The 20,941-nt window shown below is 41.6% G+C and overlaps 1 protein-coding gene across 1 annotated transcript in view; it reads right to left on the reverse strand.

Annotated features, from left to right (window-relative positions):
* The window catches only part of CACNA1C (calcium voltage-gated channel subunit alpha1 C), a gene marked incomplete at both ends in the record, with an annotated part of 478,476 nt that overhangs the window by 73,779 nt on the left and 383,756 nt on the right, over positions 1–20,941 (reverse strand). The window contains 9 exons of the mRNA XM_084279498.1: positions 882–969; positions 2,434–2,540; positions 5,923–5,982; positions 6,119–6,178; positions 9,854–9,983; positions 11,707–11,839; positions 18,228–18,297; positions 18,423–18,543; positions 19,638–19,752. Coding sequence (XP_084135624.1) covers positions 882–969; positions 2,434–2,540; positions 5,923–5,982; positions 6,119–6,178; positions 9,854–9,983; positions 11,707–11,839; positions 18,228–18,297; positions 18,423–18,543; positions 19,638–19,752 — 884 coding nt within the window. The remainder of the gene's footprint in view (positions 1–881; positions 970–2,433; positions 2,541–5,922; positions 5,983–6,118; positions 6,179–9,853; positions 9,984–11,706; positions 11,840–18,227; positions 18,298–18,422; positions 18,544–19,637; positions 19,753–20,941) is intronic.

Raw genomic sequence — 20,941 nt, forward strand, 5'->3', positions numbered from 1 at the left:
CAACTCACATAGCTGGACATCCACTAGTCCACATGAAGGAATTTATGTTATGTTAAAAAAGGGTTATCACCCCATCTGCAACCCTAGCAAACTACATCATTTAACATTAGTGGTGATGTTGGGCCATCCAGCTGCTTTCCAGCTGGATGGCCCAACCTGGGGATCCTGGTTGATACCAAGTTGAATATGAGCCCTCTCTGCAAAGGTTGCCAATGGTATCCTGGGCTGCATTAGGCAAAGTACTTCCAGCAGGTTGAGGAAGGTGATCCTTCTCTTCTATTCAGCACTGGTGAGGCCACATCTGGAGCACTGTGTCCAGTTCTGGCTCCTGAGTACATGTACTGGTGGAAGTCCAGTGAAGGGACACAGAGATGATTAAGGGACTGGAACATTCCTCCCATGAGGAAGGCGGAGAGAACTGGGATTATTTATTCTAGAGAAGAGAAGGCTCGAGAGAATCTTATCAATGTATACAAGTACCCAAAGGGAGGGTGCAAAGAAGACAGAGCAAGGCCCTTTTCAGTGGTGCCCACTGACAGGACAAGAGGCAACAGGCACAAACTGAAACACAGGAGGTTCATCTGAACCTTGGGAAACAGTGTTTTACCATGAGGTTGACCAAACGCTGGAACAGCTTGCCCCAGGGAGGTTGTGGTATCCTTTTAGAGATACTCAAAAGCCACCTGGGAGTGGTCCTGGGCAACCGTCTTTCAGTGGCTCTACTTGACAAAGGCTGTTGGACAAGACAACCTCCAGAGGGCCCTTCCACCGTCAACCATTCTGAGATTCTTCCAAAACAGTACTCAAACCACTGCAAAAGTCCTTGTACCCCAAAATAACTTGAACTTATAGTTTCCATAATGAATTGGGACTCTTCTAACCTTTAGTCCTTTGGCTCTGTTGATGGCCCTCAGTGGTCTAAGGACTCGCAGAACACGCAGGATCTTCACCACATTGATGGCACTGGACCTGAAAGTAAGCATTGGAAAGTTTGAGAGATAGACCAGTATAGGGGATGTGCTGTGAGGGAGAAGGATTTCACTCACTCTTATTTGAAATCCTACATAACCTTAGATTGCTTAGGGTAGTTAGAGAGACAACTCCTTGCTATGGCACTTCAGGTCTAAGGAAAGTAATCTCCAATGTCATCTTCATAGGTCTTGCTTCCTGATCTGGGCAGGCTAAGTAGACATTCCCCTGCCTGTCACCATCTCCGCTGTATTCATGAAGAGAATGGAACACAGGCAGGGTATTTTTTTTAAACAGGACAAGCTGCCAAAACTCTGTAGGTATCTAATGGAAATTCTGCCAAGATATAGTAATCAGAAGATATTTTCAGATAAAGTTCAAAGAAGCACTCCACTGGAATATTCATAGAAGAGTGGAACTGCCAAGTGACTCCAGCATTAAAGGTATACTGTCCACCTGGAGTTTGATCCTGCAATGTGCTTCGCCTCAAATCAATCTAAGTGTGTACATAAATTTAAGGATGTGGAAACTCTCACTGAATTGATTAGGATGACTTACATACCTCATTTTAAGTACTGAACACAAATATCTATCACAGCAGAGTTATCTGTGTTTTCCAAAACTAAAACCCTGGCTGACAATCTTTTCCATGCTCTATGACATCAGGTCCTCCTACTGATTTTGGGAATTTCCCCTCTCCTTCCCACCTCCCCCCCAACAAATTAAGAGTCTAGTTAGGTCTGTAAGAAAGAAACAGCTGGTCAAAATGACCACTGTGCTAGTGGACCCAAAAATCCTTCTGCTTGACTTAGCTCTGGAACATGTGTGAGCTGTTAACCCGCAAAAGTAACAATTGGAAAGTTATTTATTATCAAATGTGATATTACTTGGATAACTCCCCATCTGACACATAGAGTTCCATGGAATCAAGTAAGTCTATAAACTTTCAAGCAAATTAGCAGATCAACCAATGCAAAGTGGCATGACAGAAGCAGGATCAATTGTAACTGCCACCAGTACACTGCAGATTCTCTCACAGCTGTTTGAGTGCCTGATGGTCTTCCACTGACCAAACCCACATCATCTTAGGAAGCAGCAAAACATTATCACACCGTTTTCCAAAGAGGTTATAACAGCTCTAGAAGAGAACAGGAAGTTACTTAACTGTCCTGAACTGATACAGTGAATCAGAGATCTTGGAACAAAGCTAAGTGCCATGATTCCCAATGGACCAAGTTTCTTGTTCTCATTTGCTCTTTCTGGAAGATCCCTACTTCAGGTCACTAGTGTAGCATTTCACCTCTCCTCTTGAGGGTGAATTTTAATGGTCTTGCATCACCTGAGAAAAATACTTCCAGGCTCACAACAAAAATCTTACCCAGATAAGAAAATGAGACAGGTATCACCACCCAACCCAGCCCTACGATCCCATAAAAACCAGTCAGTTGAAAATAGCTCACTCACTGGATCCCAAAAGAGATGAGAGAAACGCTGACCACCAGCAGGTCTAAGATGTTGAAATAGTTTCTGCAGAAGGAGCCCTTATGGAGGAAAGCCCCGTATGCAGTCATCTGCAGGAAGGCACATGAAGACACAAACACACTTTGCCATTAGCATCTGTTCAGAAACCAAACCCACCTGCTTGTGCTGAGAGTATATAATTGGGGAGGGGCAGTATTTCTAACATAGCAGGCAATTCACCCCCAGACCCCAAAGGAGAAGTTGAGTCCCCATTGAAAGAAAAGAGAGTGAAGAAAACAGTAAGAGAACTATGAAAGACCTAACTGGGGAAAGTTAATACTGGGTCCAATGAGGGAAGTACACACTTCGAGTGCGTAAGGTGCATAACATCTAGACTCACCCAAGCAGAATGACTGCTTGCAAAAACTACTGTTTGCAATAATATGCTTTTCCCTTTTTTTCTTCAATGGTAGAGGACACCTGTGAGTATTGTGTTATATAAAGGCCTCTTTACCAAAACAGAATTAAAAATATAAAATAAAAAGGGATCTTTTTTAATGGTTTTCAATGCCTGGACCAGCTGCAGTAGACAGTTGAACTCCCTTCCATGAAGAAAAAAACCCAAATCCCTCAGGAATTTTGTGGTTTAGAGGTAAACTGAAGCAACAGGAGGAGCTCCTGCTCTTTTCAGTTTGCTCTTTCTGATCAGTTAAATCCTGTATCCCTTTTCCGATCCCTATTCAGCTTCCTCCATTTTTATTCCAGAAGCAGTTGCATTTTTCCCTTGTTTTTCCTCACAAAGCCCAAGGGAAGATTCCTCATGACAGACTGATTTCTTTGTGGAGGTAATAATTCTGAACATAATCCAGTAGAGGAAAGGAAAAAAAATTGCGTATTTTACAAGGGACTCTCTACCCCTTCTGGGTAGGAATGGGTATCCAATACCTGCTGGTTTTGGGAAGGATGTCACAGCTCCAGAGTTGAATTAAATGACATTTCTGAAAACAGAAATGAGGCTCAGACACAATGTCAGACCTAAACACTTCTGAGCTGGATTTGAATTTTAGATTGAGCTCAGTTACAGAATGTGATTAAATGAGTCTGGCACAGTTAAAGACGGTGAGGTGATGGGGGTATTTGTACCACCTTCCTTAGGCTCAGTAAGTGATCTAATGCAGCTGCTTTGAAGAAACCCTATCCTCACAAGTGCTAATTTCCCTCCATTACCTGGGTCAGGAACCCAGGCTTCTAAATTTGGTCCTCTGTATCTCATCTAAGTTAGATGTCTAAAGTAACTTGAATCAGTCACCATGAGACATTCCTCAATGACGACCTCTAGCCAGACTCTCAGCTGGGAAGTGTGAACTAGCAATTCAACTGGAGTTTTCTGGCTCCTGCTAATAGTTCAGGATAGTATATCTGCTAGTGGTTTCCATCTATGCCAATCCATGACAACTTTATTCAGAGAAAGGTGGAAGGGCACATGGTATATCAGATTATTTTTTTCACCAAACATCCATGACATCAGGGAATTGACTATTGGTCAGACAGATCTTAGAATGGGAAGAAGTATAAACTCCGGTCTTGGCTTAGAATTTATACTTATAGACACATTCAATTGGGGAAGGGGGGAGGGGTTCTTGCCATAACAAAGGTGGTAAAGATGCCCTTTACTGGTTAGATTTTGTATGGCAAACTTGAAAGAAAGGAGACACCATTGAAATCAGGATAGGAAGCTCTGCTGAGTTTAAATTCTATACAAACTGTGTTTCTCTCAAGCCTGTTGAGGATTTTTTTTTTCCTCTCAGAAGAGACTTTCAGAGTGTACATTTGCCTCCCATATGGGGCATTGAGAAAGCTTTTAGGATACCAATTAAAACACCTAGTGGTCACCTTGCTAACATACACCAGACTCCACCATGGCAGTGAGAGGTTTCAAGGTGTCTTCAACAATGTGAGGGCAGATAAAGCTTGTTTCTCTACAGCCTTGAGCATCCTATGGTCACTTATTCTTTTTTTTTCTTTTTCTTATAATTTTTACTAACTTTTTTGTGCAAAAGTTTGTGCTCAATGCAAGGCAGCAGAGAAACATGCCCTGAGAAGCCAAGCAACTTCTGAGGCAGGAACCAGCAGGATAAGAACAGAAGAATTTCTTAAACATTTGCAGTCTGTTCACTCCTCTCCCACTCGAACCCAGAGTATAGCCAGGAGCATTGGTAAAAGTCCACTGAAGGAGGACATTGGGAAGACCCGGGTACTATGCAGAACACTCCCCTGATGAAAACAGAGTGATATGCCAATAGTTTGGGTTAGGTTCTTCCACTTAAGTCATTAGAGTGTTACCATTTCCTTCAGTGGGAGTAGAATTAGTAATTGAAAGTTCAAACAGGAGCCTTGAACCTGTTTCATTTTTAAATGTTCCTGTTGAGATGTTTTCCTTTTTTGACAGGCCTTTTTGATTAGCAATTTGGTATGTGCATTTCAGATTTATTGTGTAAACACAGATGCACACTGCACACAGGCATAGTATGTACATCTCTTTGGAGAACATTATGGCTTTGATGATTTTAAGTCATATCAAAAAGTACATTTCTCTACAAAAATATGCAGGGCCAGCCTTCACTACGGATACTGTTATTAGGGTCTTGAGCTGCATGATTTAAGCAACTCTAAGGTACTGCCTGCCAGCACTTTTGAACTAGCTTGCTGAGAAAAAAACCAAGCTGCCAAGTGAACCTAGCATTTAGAAAGCCAGAACTTTGCTCAATTACTGTTATTTAAATTATTAGCCTACCAATTTGGGAAAATTAGAGTTAAGAACAAGGCAGCCTATTTTTATTTTCTTCTGAGCTAAACCATTCTTCTGCACATTTCTCTTGGCATAGAGCATGGTCCTGGGAAGAGGGGAAGCCAGGTTTCAAACAGGCGATGCAGCAATTTTTGTTTGCAGCTACAGTCTGTTGTGTTTGAGTGAACTGCACTGTTGTTTATGTCTCCACACCTAAAAAGTAAGCTTCTGCACTGCACTCCCTGTTGCTTACTTGACTGGGCACCTTTAAACCATACAGAAGTCATCGGCCGCCCTTTGGCCTTGCCTCATGACTTGTGCTGAATAGAGACCTTCTCTTTGGGTTGTAGCATGTGTAAGAGGAGGTGTATGTGCTCAGGGTTCCTTGCACAGTAAACAAATACTGTTTTGAAAAGACTGGCTAGGGTAGAAGGAAAAGTGTATGGGGTGATGACCTTTTTCTTGGTCCCCTATTACTTTTCTCTACAGGATCACCATTTCATCCAATATTCATTTGCTTGAATGTCAGAATTGCATGGGAGACTTTTTAAGCAACTACCAAACTGATAAAATCAAGAGATAAACAATCCTTTGTGTAAAGATAATAACGGGGTTAAAAAAATAAAAAAGAAAAGAAGAGAGCGATAGAGAGCAAGAAAGAGAGAAAGAAAGGAGAAAACGAGTGTATTGCTCAGATTGGTTACCTTAAGAATAATTTCTAATGTAAAGATACTAGTGAAGACATAGTCTGCATTGCCTAGGATCTGAAAAATAAGCACAATTGGGTTAGTGGTACTGAGCGTGACCCAGGAACAAACAGGCGTGTGTGTTAGCAACAGATAGTGGCAGAAAACTAGTAAGCTTGTGAACAAGTAATGGTAGAGAAGATGGGCACTTTACCTTCAGAGCAATTTCAATGGTGAAAATGACAGTAAAAACTATATCAAAATAAAAGAGAATCTGTAAAAACAAAAGGGAATAGGAGCAGGGAGGGTAGATCAGTGACTGATCACTTGAATGGGAAATCACAGTTCAAAATCAAATACATATGCCTTTTAACAAGGGAACAAGGAGGGCTATATAGGAAGTGGTTTTGTAACGATGTCCTGTTGAATGCATAGAAGGTCCTGCACAGAGAACAAGAAGCATATTACGTGAATTTTTTTCTGAGTTGCAATCCTAAGAGGGCTTTAGAGGCCAAATAACTTTTTCATTGTTGTAGTATTTTCTTTTCTTTTTTCTTTTTTAATTTTTTTTTTTTTACACCTGATACGACCAGACAATTCAAGGGTTTCCCCAAATAGACTTCCAAACTGATAACACAAGGCTCCCTGGTGTCTCCGTGGAAAACATGAGATTCCTTATTACTGACTTCCATTCAGACTTGTTCCGTGCCGCTTGCAAAGGAAGAAAAGCAAACTGCAAATTCATTCTCTAGCTCTTTTTCCCCCTGTATCCTGATTTGCCCCGGATTAGGATCAGTAACAAAGACTGTCAATTGAACAGAATCCCAGCTCTTGTATTGCAATCATAATTTGTTCATGTGCTAAAGGTGCCTAACATAAATCCTGCAATTTTCTATTGGCTTCCTGCGTAGTATGCAAGCTGGAACACTCATCATTCCCATGAACTTAGACCTGGACATGGGGATGCTGGTGGCACTTGTAGCAGATCACAAAATGAAGAGCTAGAGTGTCACAGAAGGCAGCAGGAAGTCTGGAAGTGCAAAGTGATTTTCAAAGTATCAATGACAGAAATGTCTTTCACTGCCGATCAATTGACATCCCACAAATAGAAACTTTGTAATTGACTAGTAGGATCAGAATTAAACTCTCTTTAAAGAGTTTCCAATGTGTTCTAATATCCCAAGCTCTTTTAGTGTTATCTACACTACAAATGAAGAAAATTGAAATTATCATGCCCTTGGATTGCTGTTGTTTAACTTAACCAAGTTCTAAACTGAAAGGCCAATATATGGAAGCTGAAGGCGGCTGATTATTTGTGAAATTTAAACCTTTACTGCTAAAACACTACTAAAGATACAGCAGTAAACTGTCTTCTCTCATCCCATGGTTATTTATTACATCTCAGTGCCTGTACCCTAACTGAGATTTACAGGTGGCTAGATTCTTACAGCTTGGTATGCCATGGGCAATGGGATAACTACTGCAAACTACAAGGTTATTTTAGATTGCGCTATTTATGCATGTTCTGAATCTGGAATAATTGCCATACACAGAATATCAAATGGGGGGATGTATCACCTATTTCTACCGTGTAAGTTAAAATTCTTCAGGTCACTTCTTAATTTTTGTCCCCAAGTTGTTCTTGCTTCTTCAAGGCTGTCTTGGGCTCTATAAATTTCTGCAACTTAGAGAATTCAAAGGGGCCATTTTAAGGATGGGCAGATCTCAGTTGCTTCTCATATTAATTTATACATGTTATGATTGGAAATGGCCCCTTGCATTGCTGCCTTGTGGGTCCTGACATTTGGGTATTATATTGATGGAATAATTTTATAATCAATGGGCCAGATTCATGGGTACTCTCAGGTTGCTTTGCATGACTCTACCAACATAAAGCAGCCATAAACTTGATTAAAGTGAATGATTAAGCTGTTCCTGCAGCTGCTTTACATCACCACAGCACTGCAAAGTAGTTAGAGCATGCTGGTAAAATCTGTTCCCAAAGCTGCAGCTAGTAAAGACATCCCTTATAGATGAAATCATACTTAATGAAAATGATCACTGCTCCACCTGTGCAGGCAGTACCATTTATCAGCAGGCATATTTATTATTATCTAAATATGAATTTACTTTAGAGTATATTAAAATGAACAAGTGCCTTGCCAAGGTGTGAACAGGAGAGTACTGTGACCACATAAAGTCTTAGGACTTCCTTGGGCTTTAAAGGCTGTTTGATCAGACTGGGAGGGCACTTCCAAAAACTTGCTGCCTGAGCCCCATGTGATACACGAAAGATGCAGCCACTAGCACGCCCTGGGACAGAAGCAGCATCCAAGCATCTTCACTAGCTGATGCTGAGGATGTTCTCTCTGTTCCTGTCTTCCTTCCCTGGGACAGTTGGTGTCAACAGCAGCTCTAGTCTGCATGAGTTCTTGTGCACAAGTTAATGCCTGATTATGGTGTCCCAGGGTGAAGAGAGTGGCACAGTTTGTTTGATTTCAGCTTGCTTTCTTCCTTTCCCTCCCAGGCCTCCATGTGGGCATGGGGCAGGACACAATCTTAGGTCTTCTACTGTCAAAGTGTAAAGGCAGATCACATTTCCAACCCAACCGTCTTGTCAGTGTCCCCTTCTAGGATACATTTAACACATCTATACCTGCAGAAATTAAACACACATTTTCAGGTAACATCAGTGGCTTCAAATACAGAAGACAACATTTTGCCCCAAATGTTCAGGTCTTTTATCCAGGAGAACCAGTGTTGAGTAGTTTTTTCTCATTCAGATATCTCTGCTGCAGATTCTGCGGCAGCTTCTGTAGCGTATCAGAAGTCTATATGCCAGCGGACTTCATGCTGCAGCGCTAATACATATTGACACACATTTACCCATACCTGGTGGGTATACTCAAGCGTGTACAAGTGGGTCATTGGTTAGACTATTGCTATAGTACCCTCCCTTCAGGAAAAAATGCAAAGCAGCTCTAAGATAAGCTCAGGGATAAACCTCTGCATGCACACATGTGTTTAAATGCAGAATCAGGCCAGTATATTTCAGCGAGGTAAAATGTTGAGCCTTAAATTAAGATTTTATTATTAAGCAACAGCAAGAACAAAATTGTCCCACTCTTTAAGGCTAGCAAGTTCTTTCAGCATTAAGGCACCAAACTGCCACTGCAGACAGCAGAGATCAGGAGTCTCACATATGGCTGCTGACTCTTCTGATTTCTACAGTGACCCCAGATTAATAGAAACAACCACTGGCAAAATTTAGGGGGACTGAAGTTTCTAAAGGCTAATAAAAATAGTCAAGAAAGAAGGTGGGAATGTATCTCTGTGCTGAATGCCTTCCTCTCCTTCCCCTGGCATGATGAGGAGAGGAGCACAGAGTATTTTCTGAGGTTTATCTCAAATTTAATGATAACTTTGCAGCTTGCATTCAAATAGCCTTATTCTAACTTTCATGACACCAACTTCCCCCAAAGTGACTGTATCAAACTCAAGAATGTTACTCCTGATTTACACCAGGGTGAACAAAGTGACAATCAGGCCCTAGGCTTTTTAGTTCAAAAGAAAGCATGTGGCAAGAGAACAAATGTTCCAAGGGGAACCTACAAATCCCCCAAATTAGAATTATCTATACCCCAATCAATGTCTCTACAGACAATTTCTAGTATCTTAATTCCAGGGAACCATAATTTTGCTTTAGCCTCCTGCCCTCCCTTCCTCTACACATGCTTCTGAAATGAACTAGAGGCCAAATTCTGCACTGACTTATGTTCTGTGCAAAGCCCAATGATTTCACACACAGCCTACAAAAGGCACAAATCAGGTAAGAGGGAGTCATTCCCAAAGCCTCTGATATTGTCTTTGCTGCCTTTCCTGGCTTCAACTCATGACCTGCCTGTACCACACTTAATACACAGCGAGGGAAGGAGGGTGGGAAGCATACTTGGTTCCTAAAGGAGAGGTGTCGGACGGGATCCTCAGCTGCCAGGGAGATGCTGCTGAGCAAGATGAAAAATAGGATCAGGTTGGTGAAAATGTTATCGTTAACGATTCGATGGCAGTGGACACGAAACCTGCAAGAGAAAGGAGAGGCACAAGTTTATCTCTCAGAGAATAGCGGAACCTGGGGAACATTCTTCCCTCCTCTTTTGGCAGAGGGACTGCCCCAGAGGACTGCTCTGTGGAGCAGCTTCGCTCTGCCCCAGCAGCAGAGAAAGCGATGGGCCCAGGCAGCTGCGCTTGACCCCGCTGGGTGCTGGGCAGCCTTGGCTCTCCACATCATGCAGCGATGCATTCTGAATGATTTGCTGCCTGCAGGACTCACGCTTTGTGTGTTTCAATGGAGAACAGTCACTCCCTTCTGACAGCCTTTTGTGATTTAGATATGGTCTGAACCTGCCAATCCAAAATTACATCCCTTGCTTTCGTTCACAAAACCATTGCCCATTCGTTTAGGGAGAAAAGCAGCGTCAATGGGCTTCGGGGTGGCCAATGTCTGCCTGAGCTGGGGTGTCACTGAGCAGGAGCTGTGGGGGGATCTACCTTGCTAATAGGGTACAGATCTGGATAAATGGATGTAGGGCAGGCTGGCACTTGCAAAGGGCTTCTGAGAGGACATCATGACATTCAGGACATCTGCTAAACATCACCCTAATACAAAGTGATTGGTGCTTTTATTGGGCAGCAAGCAAGCAAGGAAGTAGCAGTCTCCTAAAAGCATGCTTACTGGAGACCATTACAGCACCTTCCATACGTTGATATCAGGATATGAGGAGTTAAACCTCATAACAGTCATATAATCATTCCAGAGGCACTTCATTAATCTATTTATCTCTACTTTTAGCTGTTAAGCCTCCAAGCCACTATTATAGCAATTTTACAGATGATTGCAGAGGTTAATTTACTTCAACAAGCGACAGTGAGTGGGTGGCAAAGTTGGCATTAGAGTCCATGAGTCCTAATCATCATCAGTCCCTCCCTGTTGCACGTACCCAAGGAGAAGCGGCACAAGCCCTGCTGTGGAAAGACTGGCTCTGAATTCTGCTGTGCTTTTATAGCCCTATCTTATTTTTGGGCTGTGTTTAGAGGTCAAGGCCCCAAGGAAGATCTTAGGATACATGGTACTGCACAGACCACTGGGCAGGGAGCACATTTTGATACCCTTGGAAAGATATATTCCTCTGTGTTGTAGCTCAGCCGTCCAACCACAGTACTGGTCTCACACATCCGTGCTGGAAAGACAGGTGAGGCAATGCAAAGCCACATTGCAGGAGCCAGAAGGAAGAGTGTAAGAGAAGAATTATTCTTCTCAGCCTTCCCTCAGAGCTATGGACTCTCACCTTCCTCCTCCCTTCTCCTGTATGCTCATTCTTGATGTGTGGGCACGAGCAGACATATAAACTCCCTATTGGGAGTGGATTTTGGGCAGCCATTAGAACAGGAAGCTCCTACCTCACACTTGACTGATTGCATGATGGTCTGACTACAATTTGGACCTGAATATGTTGGGGAATTCCAAATACTGACTTCCCTCCGAGTCCCTTATTTCTGAAGCTTTCATGATTTGTGTCTTCAATCAGCCTTGCAGTTGCCATGAACTCCCACTCAATATCATCAAGGGGCTCCCTACAGTTGTGCTTTCATGAGTATTTCATGCCAGGACCTTTAAAGGAGAGACTGGTCAAGGCAGGTCTCTGATATGAACTGCTGGAAGGGAGCTCTGCACATCTGGGGCCTGGTGTGGAAAGGGTACATGCTCTCTGTCTCCATGTTCCAGCTAAGCAATCTCTTGAATACCTGTTGTTAGGGCTGAAGATGAAAAAAGCACTGGCATCAGGCATAGGCACAGCCTTTTCCTTGAGGTGCAACTCAGACATCGGGCGAGGCCGAGGGCCAACAGGCATCTCAGGTTCTTCCTCATCTTCCTCTGCTGTAAGAAACACTTGTGTCATTTAATGTAAAATACAACCCATTCCAGAGTGCTGGAGCATTTGTTTTGGTCATAACTAGAGGAAAAAACTAAGAATCATTGAAGTAGGATAGTGAAAGTTCGAGGTTCCTTGTCTGCTTCCTCTCTCCAAGGCAGCTTCTGCTGCCCAGTGCTCGCCCTGTCAGACATTGGTCTAGCCTCCCTGTAAAAACATCAATGCTGGTAAACCCATGATATCCTTGCAGCAGAAGTCTCCTCAGATGCTTCACTGCCCCTTCTGCAAAAATGCTTCTTCTAATGACTGACTTGAATCTTTCTTGCTATGGCCTATATCCATTATATATTCTCTTATTTTTCTATGGACACAGAAAAGAAGAGAATTCCTTTCCTCTTGCAGAACACTTTTAGATGCCTGAGGACCATTATTATGCCTCTGCAAGGATTTCTGATTCCTACAGCAAAACAGAACGGTCTTTCCTGAGGTGCTCTGTTTCTTAGGTCTAATCATTCTTGCTTCTTTTGTCCAGATTATCTGCAGGATTAACCTGCAGTTGAGTTTCTATTGGATTACTTCTTATAATACTATCTTCCTGTTTAAGTGTCCCTCGCAGGCACTTCTTTTCATTACACTCTGGCAATAATTTGCCATCAGTTTCTGCACAGATTATTTACCATAGAACGGCTGCCTAGTCTGTCTCTCTCCCTTTTGCATTTGTGCTGCCAAACTATTCCCAAGAGTGGCACTTTGACCTCATCCTTATTGAATTGCATCTTATTTTGCTTAGATCATTCTTCCAGTTTATCAAGATCTGATTTCCTCCTCTTTGTAAGGCTCTCCATGGAGCCACTACCACATCAGGGGCTGTGTCTGGATGAGCACATGTATGCCTCAGAGCAAACGTGGAGCACTGGCACTTACAGCAATCAGAATTTCTTAAAAATATCTTTCAAAATTCAGTGGGGGAAAGACTGAGCTTCCTTGTACCCTCAAGGGAAAAAAACCCAAACCCAATCGAGAGATGCAGGCTAAATGGTACATGAAAGAGAACCTTTCACCTTTGAGGATTTCTTCTACCTGCTGAAGTCAGATACAGTTTCGTAAATTACACGATAGGATTTTGCTATTTTAAAGGTCCCTCCCAATCTCCTCAATCAGTAAGAAAGGAAAAAATATTTTAAGAAAGGAATCTGACAGTTTAGGTGTAACTGATTCATCTTCCAGCCAATGCAAAGAGGAAACTAGTTACAAGGTTTATCCTGAGACCATAAAGTGAGATAAATTCTAGGAAAAGCCTGTTCTTTTAAGGTCAGGTATTTATTCTGGTAATGGACACCTCAGAAAGAGCAGATAAATCAGCGTAGATCCTAAGCTAGATGTGGAGACAGAAGAAAAGTGGTCTTTTCAATGCTATTATTGCATGCAAATAGGATTCTGTCTTTACATTGCTAGTAGCAAGAGTTCAGCTCAAATTCACTTGATAGATTTTTGGATAGATGTTTGAGCTGGTACATAGAGTTTGCACTTCTTAAGCTGGTCTGGTTTTTAACAGCTCAATTTTATGTTTTAATATACTCTTTAATGCTCTTTCTCCAGGCTTTATTAGTTAAAGAAACATTAATGCAGAAGTACTTTTGCGCACAGTACTTGTAAAATTGCTCTTAATGTTAATGCTCATATTTATATAATAGTGTAATACTTTGCACTTGCACCTTTTATCTACAGATTTCAGAATGGGCTGACAATGAGCGAGGTAAGCAAATCCTTTTTCTCCTTTAACAGTTCAGAATATATGCCCATAATCACGTAGGATAGTTGACAGGTCTTACTTAAAAAGACTAGTATTCTGAGTCTCTGTTCTGTGCCTTCTCTATTAGATCATTCTTTTTCTTTTACTTGGAAGAATGCTTAAAAAAACACTTTAAAGGGGTGTGGAAAACAAGTCTGGAAAACAGGCTCTTAGCAGAAGGATCAGCCCCATGAAAACCATAAAGAATACTGTTCCTCTCATCTTGTGGCTGCCATACAGCAAGGAATATATTAGTGATTCCAGCAACCACACACCTTCAGACTGTTTAACACGTTCAGTTCCTCAGACAGAGATAAAGAATAACCTTGTAAATATTTTTGATTTAAAGTAGGGTCTGGGACACAGCAGAAAGGAAGCACTGAAGCCCAATACGCAAAGAATAACACGATGATAGCTTCAGCTCAGGTCACTACCTAAGCTATCTACTTGCATATAGAAAACAGTATGTTGCACATTTACCAGCATTTGTAGAAGCAAAGGTCTACATGGTATTCCCAGATGGGCTGGGCAGCCAATCGACCACAATCCAACACTTGGTCTTTGTTTTCTACACCTAAGGTACAACTGCTTTTAAAAAATGACCCTTCTATTCAAGCTTGCTGCAAAATCATAAACATGAGTCAGAGCTGCGAGTTCAGATGTAGGTTTGAACTCTCTTAAAAGTTCAAAGAAATTCAAATCTGGGACCGTCACCTTGACTTACGCTTCATTAGAATTGTGATGTCGTTTGGTTGTGAAAACATAAGCACACACAGGCTACAGTCCAGCATCAGTGAGAAATTTGATGATTAGTTTTGTTTCTTCTTTTCCCCACTTTACAAAGACCAGAACTCTTGTATAAGGACATTGCTTTGCTTCAAGCTCCCATGAATCATCCTAAGCTTTTACCTTCATCTGACATTCTGAATTCTTTGTCTGTTTCTGTACTAGACTGCAAGACTAGCTCCCTGTCTCCCTACAATAAACATATCATCATAATAATTCTTCTAGTGTACACAAATCTCTGGAAGAACTAGCCTGTGCTTCCAACAAAGAGGATAGGTGATCTGATGAGCTGCAAGTAAACAGTACTCTGGGAGCTAAGAGCAACACTGTGTAGCAAGTAGATTCAGAAGACTTTACTGAGAAAACTGGTTGAGGCAGCAGAAAGTAATAAGAGGTTGAGCAAGGTAGGTTGAAAGAATAAAGGGAAAATAGATGTAGTGACCATTTCAAATTGTTTCTGAACACTGAGTTAGGGTGAAGGAGAATGGAATGGTACACAGCCACTAACAGCTTAAATCATAAACAGAAAATAGGCAGAACCAGCTTACTGCATCTAAGAAGCAACTGGATGTTTTATTCAAAAAAGGCTGAAATGGGTCCACATGCAAGTGGGCAAGAAAAGGTGTGTTCCCAGATGGGCTGGATATGATTGCATGGCATCTCCTGTCCTCAGCTAGACTGATCACAATCAGCAGAAGGATTCTGGACTGGTCAGATGGCTACAAAGGAACTGGACAGGGGTAAATGTGGGGATTGCAAAATTCTTGTTTGCTAATGCTGCGGAAAACCTTGGAGCCTTGTTCCCCAGAACTGGCTACACAAGACAGATGTGACATGCCACATCAGCTCTGAGAGGGCCTTGGTGTTTCTGAGTTTTATACAGCAGAATGGAATAGATGATAACCGTAAACCTGATCTAAGAAGGGATTTGCAAAACTTTATTGTGTCTGAGCCTTATGGTTGACTTCCATGAACTCTGAAAGAAATGGTCTGTGAGCTGTTAGAGGTCAACTTCACTCTTCACAAAGAACTGATAAACAATTCAGGTAAAAGGCCTGTTTAGAAATGGCACCATACAATGGCAAATAACCAGGATCCTGTCCATTTGCATTTCTAGTAGGAGTAGAGAAAAAACCTGAGCATCCATTCAAATTTTAGGTTCTGTTCAAAAGTATGCCAAGCCAGGAATTGTTACCTCAAGGCAGGAGTTAAAAGAGTTTTTGCTTAATTTTCTGCACTCTAATCCTATGCATGGCTGCAGATAAAATGTCCATGACACAAAGTTTTTAGGTTTTGTCATTTGGTTCACATGCTGGACTATTTCTAAGGTATCCACAGAAGGTAACTAAAACACAATTCTATTATCAGTAGGCTTAAATTTGACAGACAGGTGACTGTGTCTTCAGTTTGCAAATCTAAGGCAGTTGAGAAGCAGAACTGCATCGAGCTGTTTTAATTTGTGCTTCTGACTAAATACTCTCCAAACCCCTTAGCAACTGAAGATGTGTGTCCAGCACAGTGCCTGTGCCTATAGAGGTGCTGGGAAGATTAAAGCCAGAGTGATGTGCCCCAGGCAATGTTAAAACAGTGTTGCATAGTGCTGGAACCACACTCTATGGCTGATAAATGGGCTATAAATATGGATGAATACAAGTACAGCAAAGTGGCAATTTTTTGTACTGAAAATGAAACACAGTTAATGGTTTTCCTTTCTGTTTGTCTGAAACCCTTGTCCACCTATTTAAAATGAACTTATGTGTCTTATTTTACCCTATCACATCAACCTATTGTCAGATATTAATTAGGAATCATGGAATAGGAGAGAACATGTTTTGTTACCTATTACAGCCTGAGTGGGAAAGGATGACAAAAGGCCCTCCAGTTCATGCCTCTGCTAAGTCAGGATCAACTAATTATTATATCTAAGCCTTTTATGGCAGATATTTTTCTGACCTGTTCTTAACAGTGTTCAGTGATGTGTGGCTTCCAGAGACATCTTCACGACATTTCTAGCCTCACCATTAGAAAGTTCTCCCCCAGTGTGAATCTTAAATCTGTCACTTCTTCATACTGGAGATAATTCCACTACTATATGTCAGCCTTTTAGGCATTTCAAGATGTTTTTTCTTCCTTTCCTAGCTCAAATGACCACAATTCTTTCAATCTTAGTTCTTGCTTCCTACTAGCATTGTTTTCACCATGCTCTTCCTCACTCCTTCCAATGCAGCTTCACTTCTAAGCAGAGCACTCAAATGAGATATGATAATCTAGCTGAGATTTTATCAGTGGTGAACAGAATAAAACAATTGCTTTGCTCTGGTTAGCTTTCACTGGCCAGTTAGAAGAAAACCCATAACTGGATTAAAGGTCAATGTTTTCACTGTTCATAAATCTCACTGCTTACTTGCCTTTTGAAAGACAGCAAAATTTCATTGGCACCTGTTGTGATCACAAGATTCAGATTTTTTTTTCTCAAGGACTGGCACCTAACTAGCTGTCACTTAAGATCCTTATTTGTGAGCTGTTTATTCCTGTCAATGTCTAGAGCCTGGCACTTTCAATTTTATTTAGACCATTTATCCGGTTCAAGCGTTCTTTGAATTCTAATGCTGCCCTCCAGCATGCTTCCTGTCCTTCCTAGCTTCATGTCATCTGCAAATGTAATGAGTGTATTTCCTCATGTCATCTGCAAATGTAATGAGTGTATTTCCTCTTCCATCATTCAGGTCATTAACAACGAACTGAACTGAACTTGGGACAGGCCCTTGGGTTGTAGAACCTCACTTGGGCCATCACTACTTGAGCAACCTGGTCTAGTAGAGGGTGTCTCTGCCCATGATAGGGGAGATGGAACTAAATGATTTGTAAGGTCCCTTCCAACGCAAACCTGATTCTGTGGTGATAAAAGGCTTGACCAATTTCTCTCACAATCATCTAGTCGATGTTTTTCTAGCTGGCTTATAAGAATGCTATAAAAGGCAGTCAGAAGTCTTTGCAAAGCTAAAGAATATGACATCTGCTTCTTCCTCCTGTCTCTAAGTCTTTTCAGCCCCTTTAAGAAGAAAATAAGGTTGGTTTGATGTGATTTGTTCCTGGCAAATCTATGTTGGCTGCTAGTCATCTCCTTATCTTGCAGTCATATAGTTTGTTTAATCATTTGTTCCAGCACTTTTCCAAGAATGGAAGTTGAACTCACCAGCCTGTAATGTTTCTGCTCCAACTTCACTCTTCATTCAGGATCTCTTGGAAAAAATCCTTCTTTAAGTTCTGAGATTTCTTGAGAAATCTTTTAAGTGTCTCAGGATGAAGTTAATTAGGTCCAACTGACCTGAAAACTAGCCTACCCAATGCTGTAGCCTGTGTTTTTTGAATTCTAGGTTGAGATATTATGCCTTTAGAATTATGTTAATAAATCACACTGTCCTTTTTGATGAGAAAAAAAGTGCAAAAAAGCATTCAGCACTTTGAATGTCATGAGTATCTGTTGTGAGTCTCACCTGACCACTGAAAAAATAGACTGAAAGCAGTTATATGTATATTATCTCATAGAGAGATTTGAATATGATTTGACATGGTTCCCCGTAAAGGTCTGTATTTGGAAATATTTACAGGAAACCAAATCAATGCAACCAGTCAGTATAAGAACTGCAAAGCACCAGATCTACATCTGTGCAAACACACACAAGTCTGTCATTCCGTCCCATCATGAAAGCATTGCATGATCAGCATACCTGCCACCACAATTTGACTTTATGTGCATTAGCAACTGGAGCTGTTCTTTGTTGAATCAGGGATAAAAAGAAGAAGGTGTATACCTGGTGCTTCTGTTGTGGGATATGGGCTCTTTTCTTCATTTTCATTGGGCTGATAATCATCCACATTGATCTGATAGAAATGGAAGAAGAAAAAGTAAAGCTTTTATTAGACAAGGCAGAAGGTTTTCATTCCCTCAGAAATACAAGCTGTTCATGCCGTCACTGCAGAGAGTGCTGGCTGGCAGCAGACCATACCTTGGTAGCAGGTGGGGATTCTCCATCAGCAGTGATCGATTTCAGCTCAATTTTCTCCTCTTTTGTCTCCTCCTCCACAGCTGTTTTTTCTATCTCTTGCTTTTTTTCAGGACTAGCAGTCCTAACAATTTTACAAGATAAAAAGTGAAGAGTTACAAATGTGAAAAGCTTTTTCCCTTTCAGGAACTTTATGCACCACAACAAACACCATGAGAATGATTAGCTAGCTGGCACATCCATTCTGACTCCAGTTTACATACCAGTGAGTCCACCTTGCCCTCATGTGCAGGCAAAGGCAGAGAGTCTGCTCTAATTCTATACAGCATCCTTGTATTTTGTATAGCTTTCTTAAGGGGGTGTGTTTGTGTGTGTGCGGGTGTGCATGTGGAGGAAGCATGTGCTGCTCTGAGTGTGTGCACACATGTATTCTAGGCCTTTGAGTAGAGATCTCTTTGTTCAGCCAATGACAAAGGCATGAACCATTTTCAGTCCATATCCTACGGACTTCCACTAGGTTGCCTACAAAGTCTTCCCCTTCACTGCACTCCCAGAGTCAGGGAAACCTGCTGACTAGCATGCAGGATGAAGCAGAAAGATCTGCACAAGAGATCCCCTCCCCGCCTGGAAGACAGGGACTAGAAATAAACAGTAAGGAAAGGCTTCCCCGCTGTTGGCAGCTGGGAATGACAGAAAAGCTCTACTTCCAGCTCGTGCCTCCTAGGAGTCTGCAGAAACACTAAAAAAACTGGCAAGAGAAGAACAGCATGTGGCATCAAAAGAGAAGGAAGCTGCTGAATCTTCTTGTGGGAATGGCATTCTGAAAATATGCCTTGTGGTCCAGAGCAATCAGAAGGAAACAGGGAGATTCAAATGGGATTGTAACATTGACATAATTTCACACTCATTCTCTGCTGATGCCCTCAAAGCGCATCAGTCACCCAGACTTCCTTTCCTCTGCCCAAGTCACCGCAACTGTGGGGACTCCCAGCTCACAACACTTTCTTGTCCTTTAGTCGGAATTGTTTTACATAAAAATGTGTACATACATAATTCCATATATAACTGAATCACATTTAGAATCTATACACTCCCACAGAGAAGCTATACACATATTACATATACACACACGCTCGCTTGCAGATATATATGTGTATAACGTGTAATTATGTGAATGCGTGCATATGAGTGTAGATAGTTGCATGCAAATGGATGTACCTAGCTAGCTTTTTCCTTTCTTTTTCCTCTTCCTCTTCTTTCTGTGCAGATGTTAAACTCTCAGCATCAGCAAGGTTGTCCACAGCAATGGCCAAAAATACATTCAGCAGGATATCTGTTTGTGTGCTACTTAAAGAAAACGGGCTGTGAAAGCTGCAGAACAACATCATACCAAAGGTTTCTTAATTGAAAATTTTTAGCAACCTGTCATCAGATCTCTTGGATTTTCCAAACTTCCATTTCACACAAATGCTCAGGATATGCATAACACAAACTTACACCTTCCATCCAAATGGCTAACACACCGTGTGTGGGGTTTCCAAAATTTCACAACAGAATGACTGATATAAAACAACTAAGTCCAGACTTATAATTTAGCTTTCAATTTCCAAAAAAGAGTCTTACTTTGTGCAACAAATCCTACTGAAGATAAGGGGAGCACGGAATGCTTTGCATCTTTGACAGATTAAGTAACTTTTATTAAAGCACTCATATTTGAGGGCCATTGAATGGTAGGAACCATAAGGCACCTGGGCTTTCCAGTTTTGGTCTATGTACTTGAGTTGAACAACGTCATTATAGGTATTCTCATAGACATGAGTGGATTTTATGGACAGCAAGCATAGCACTCTCATTAGCATTTCTGAGGTAACCAAAAGGAAATTCATTTAGTTGGAGCATTGAAGGGTTGAGCTGATAACTCTGCCATCTCCCAGCAGGAGAGTCCATGCATGGCCAATCATACCCATGTAGCTGAAGGGCAAGGAGTGACAACTGTTTTCTTGTCTTGCCAATCGGTGTTCAGATCTCTGGTTACAAATCTGAACATCAGCTGCTTTTACAAATTCCCTGAGAGTGGGTCTTATTACACCATGATAACTTTTAAGTAAACCCCAGTTCAAGGCTTAGTCTGGAGATACAGCCACCCCCTCCCTGGGCTCCAAGGTCTAATGGCTCCAAAGTCTGCCAGCATATAGAGCTGGCTCACATTTTCCTCTGCAGCTCACAAGGAGATCCAAATTGTAGCTTTTTTAAGCTGTCAGGCAGACTGCCTACCTCGACCTTCAGATAAGTGGAATTGCACCATCTCACTTTGAAGAGAGGCCATGAGGGTCACCTGAAATGTCAAATAACAGGGTTTGAGAGATCTGAATTATGAGGAAAGGCCAGAAGAGCTGGGCTGAGACTACAAGGTGGCTTTATAGAAGAACCAGCATAAAAAATAATGTCACCTCTGACACAGCAGGGCCATTTATTAGGGAAGCAGAAACTAAACATGAACAAATTTGGAGCGAACTTGGAGA

Source organism: Gallinula chloropus (assembly GCF_964237585.1).
Source record: "Gallinula chloropus genome assembly, chromosome: 1".
Taxonomy (NCBI): Eukaryota; Metazoa; Chordata; class Aves; order Gruiformes; family Rallidae; genus Gallinula; species Gallinula chloropus.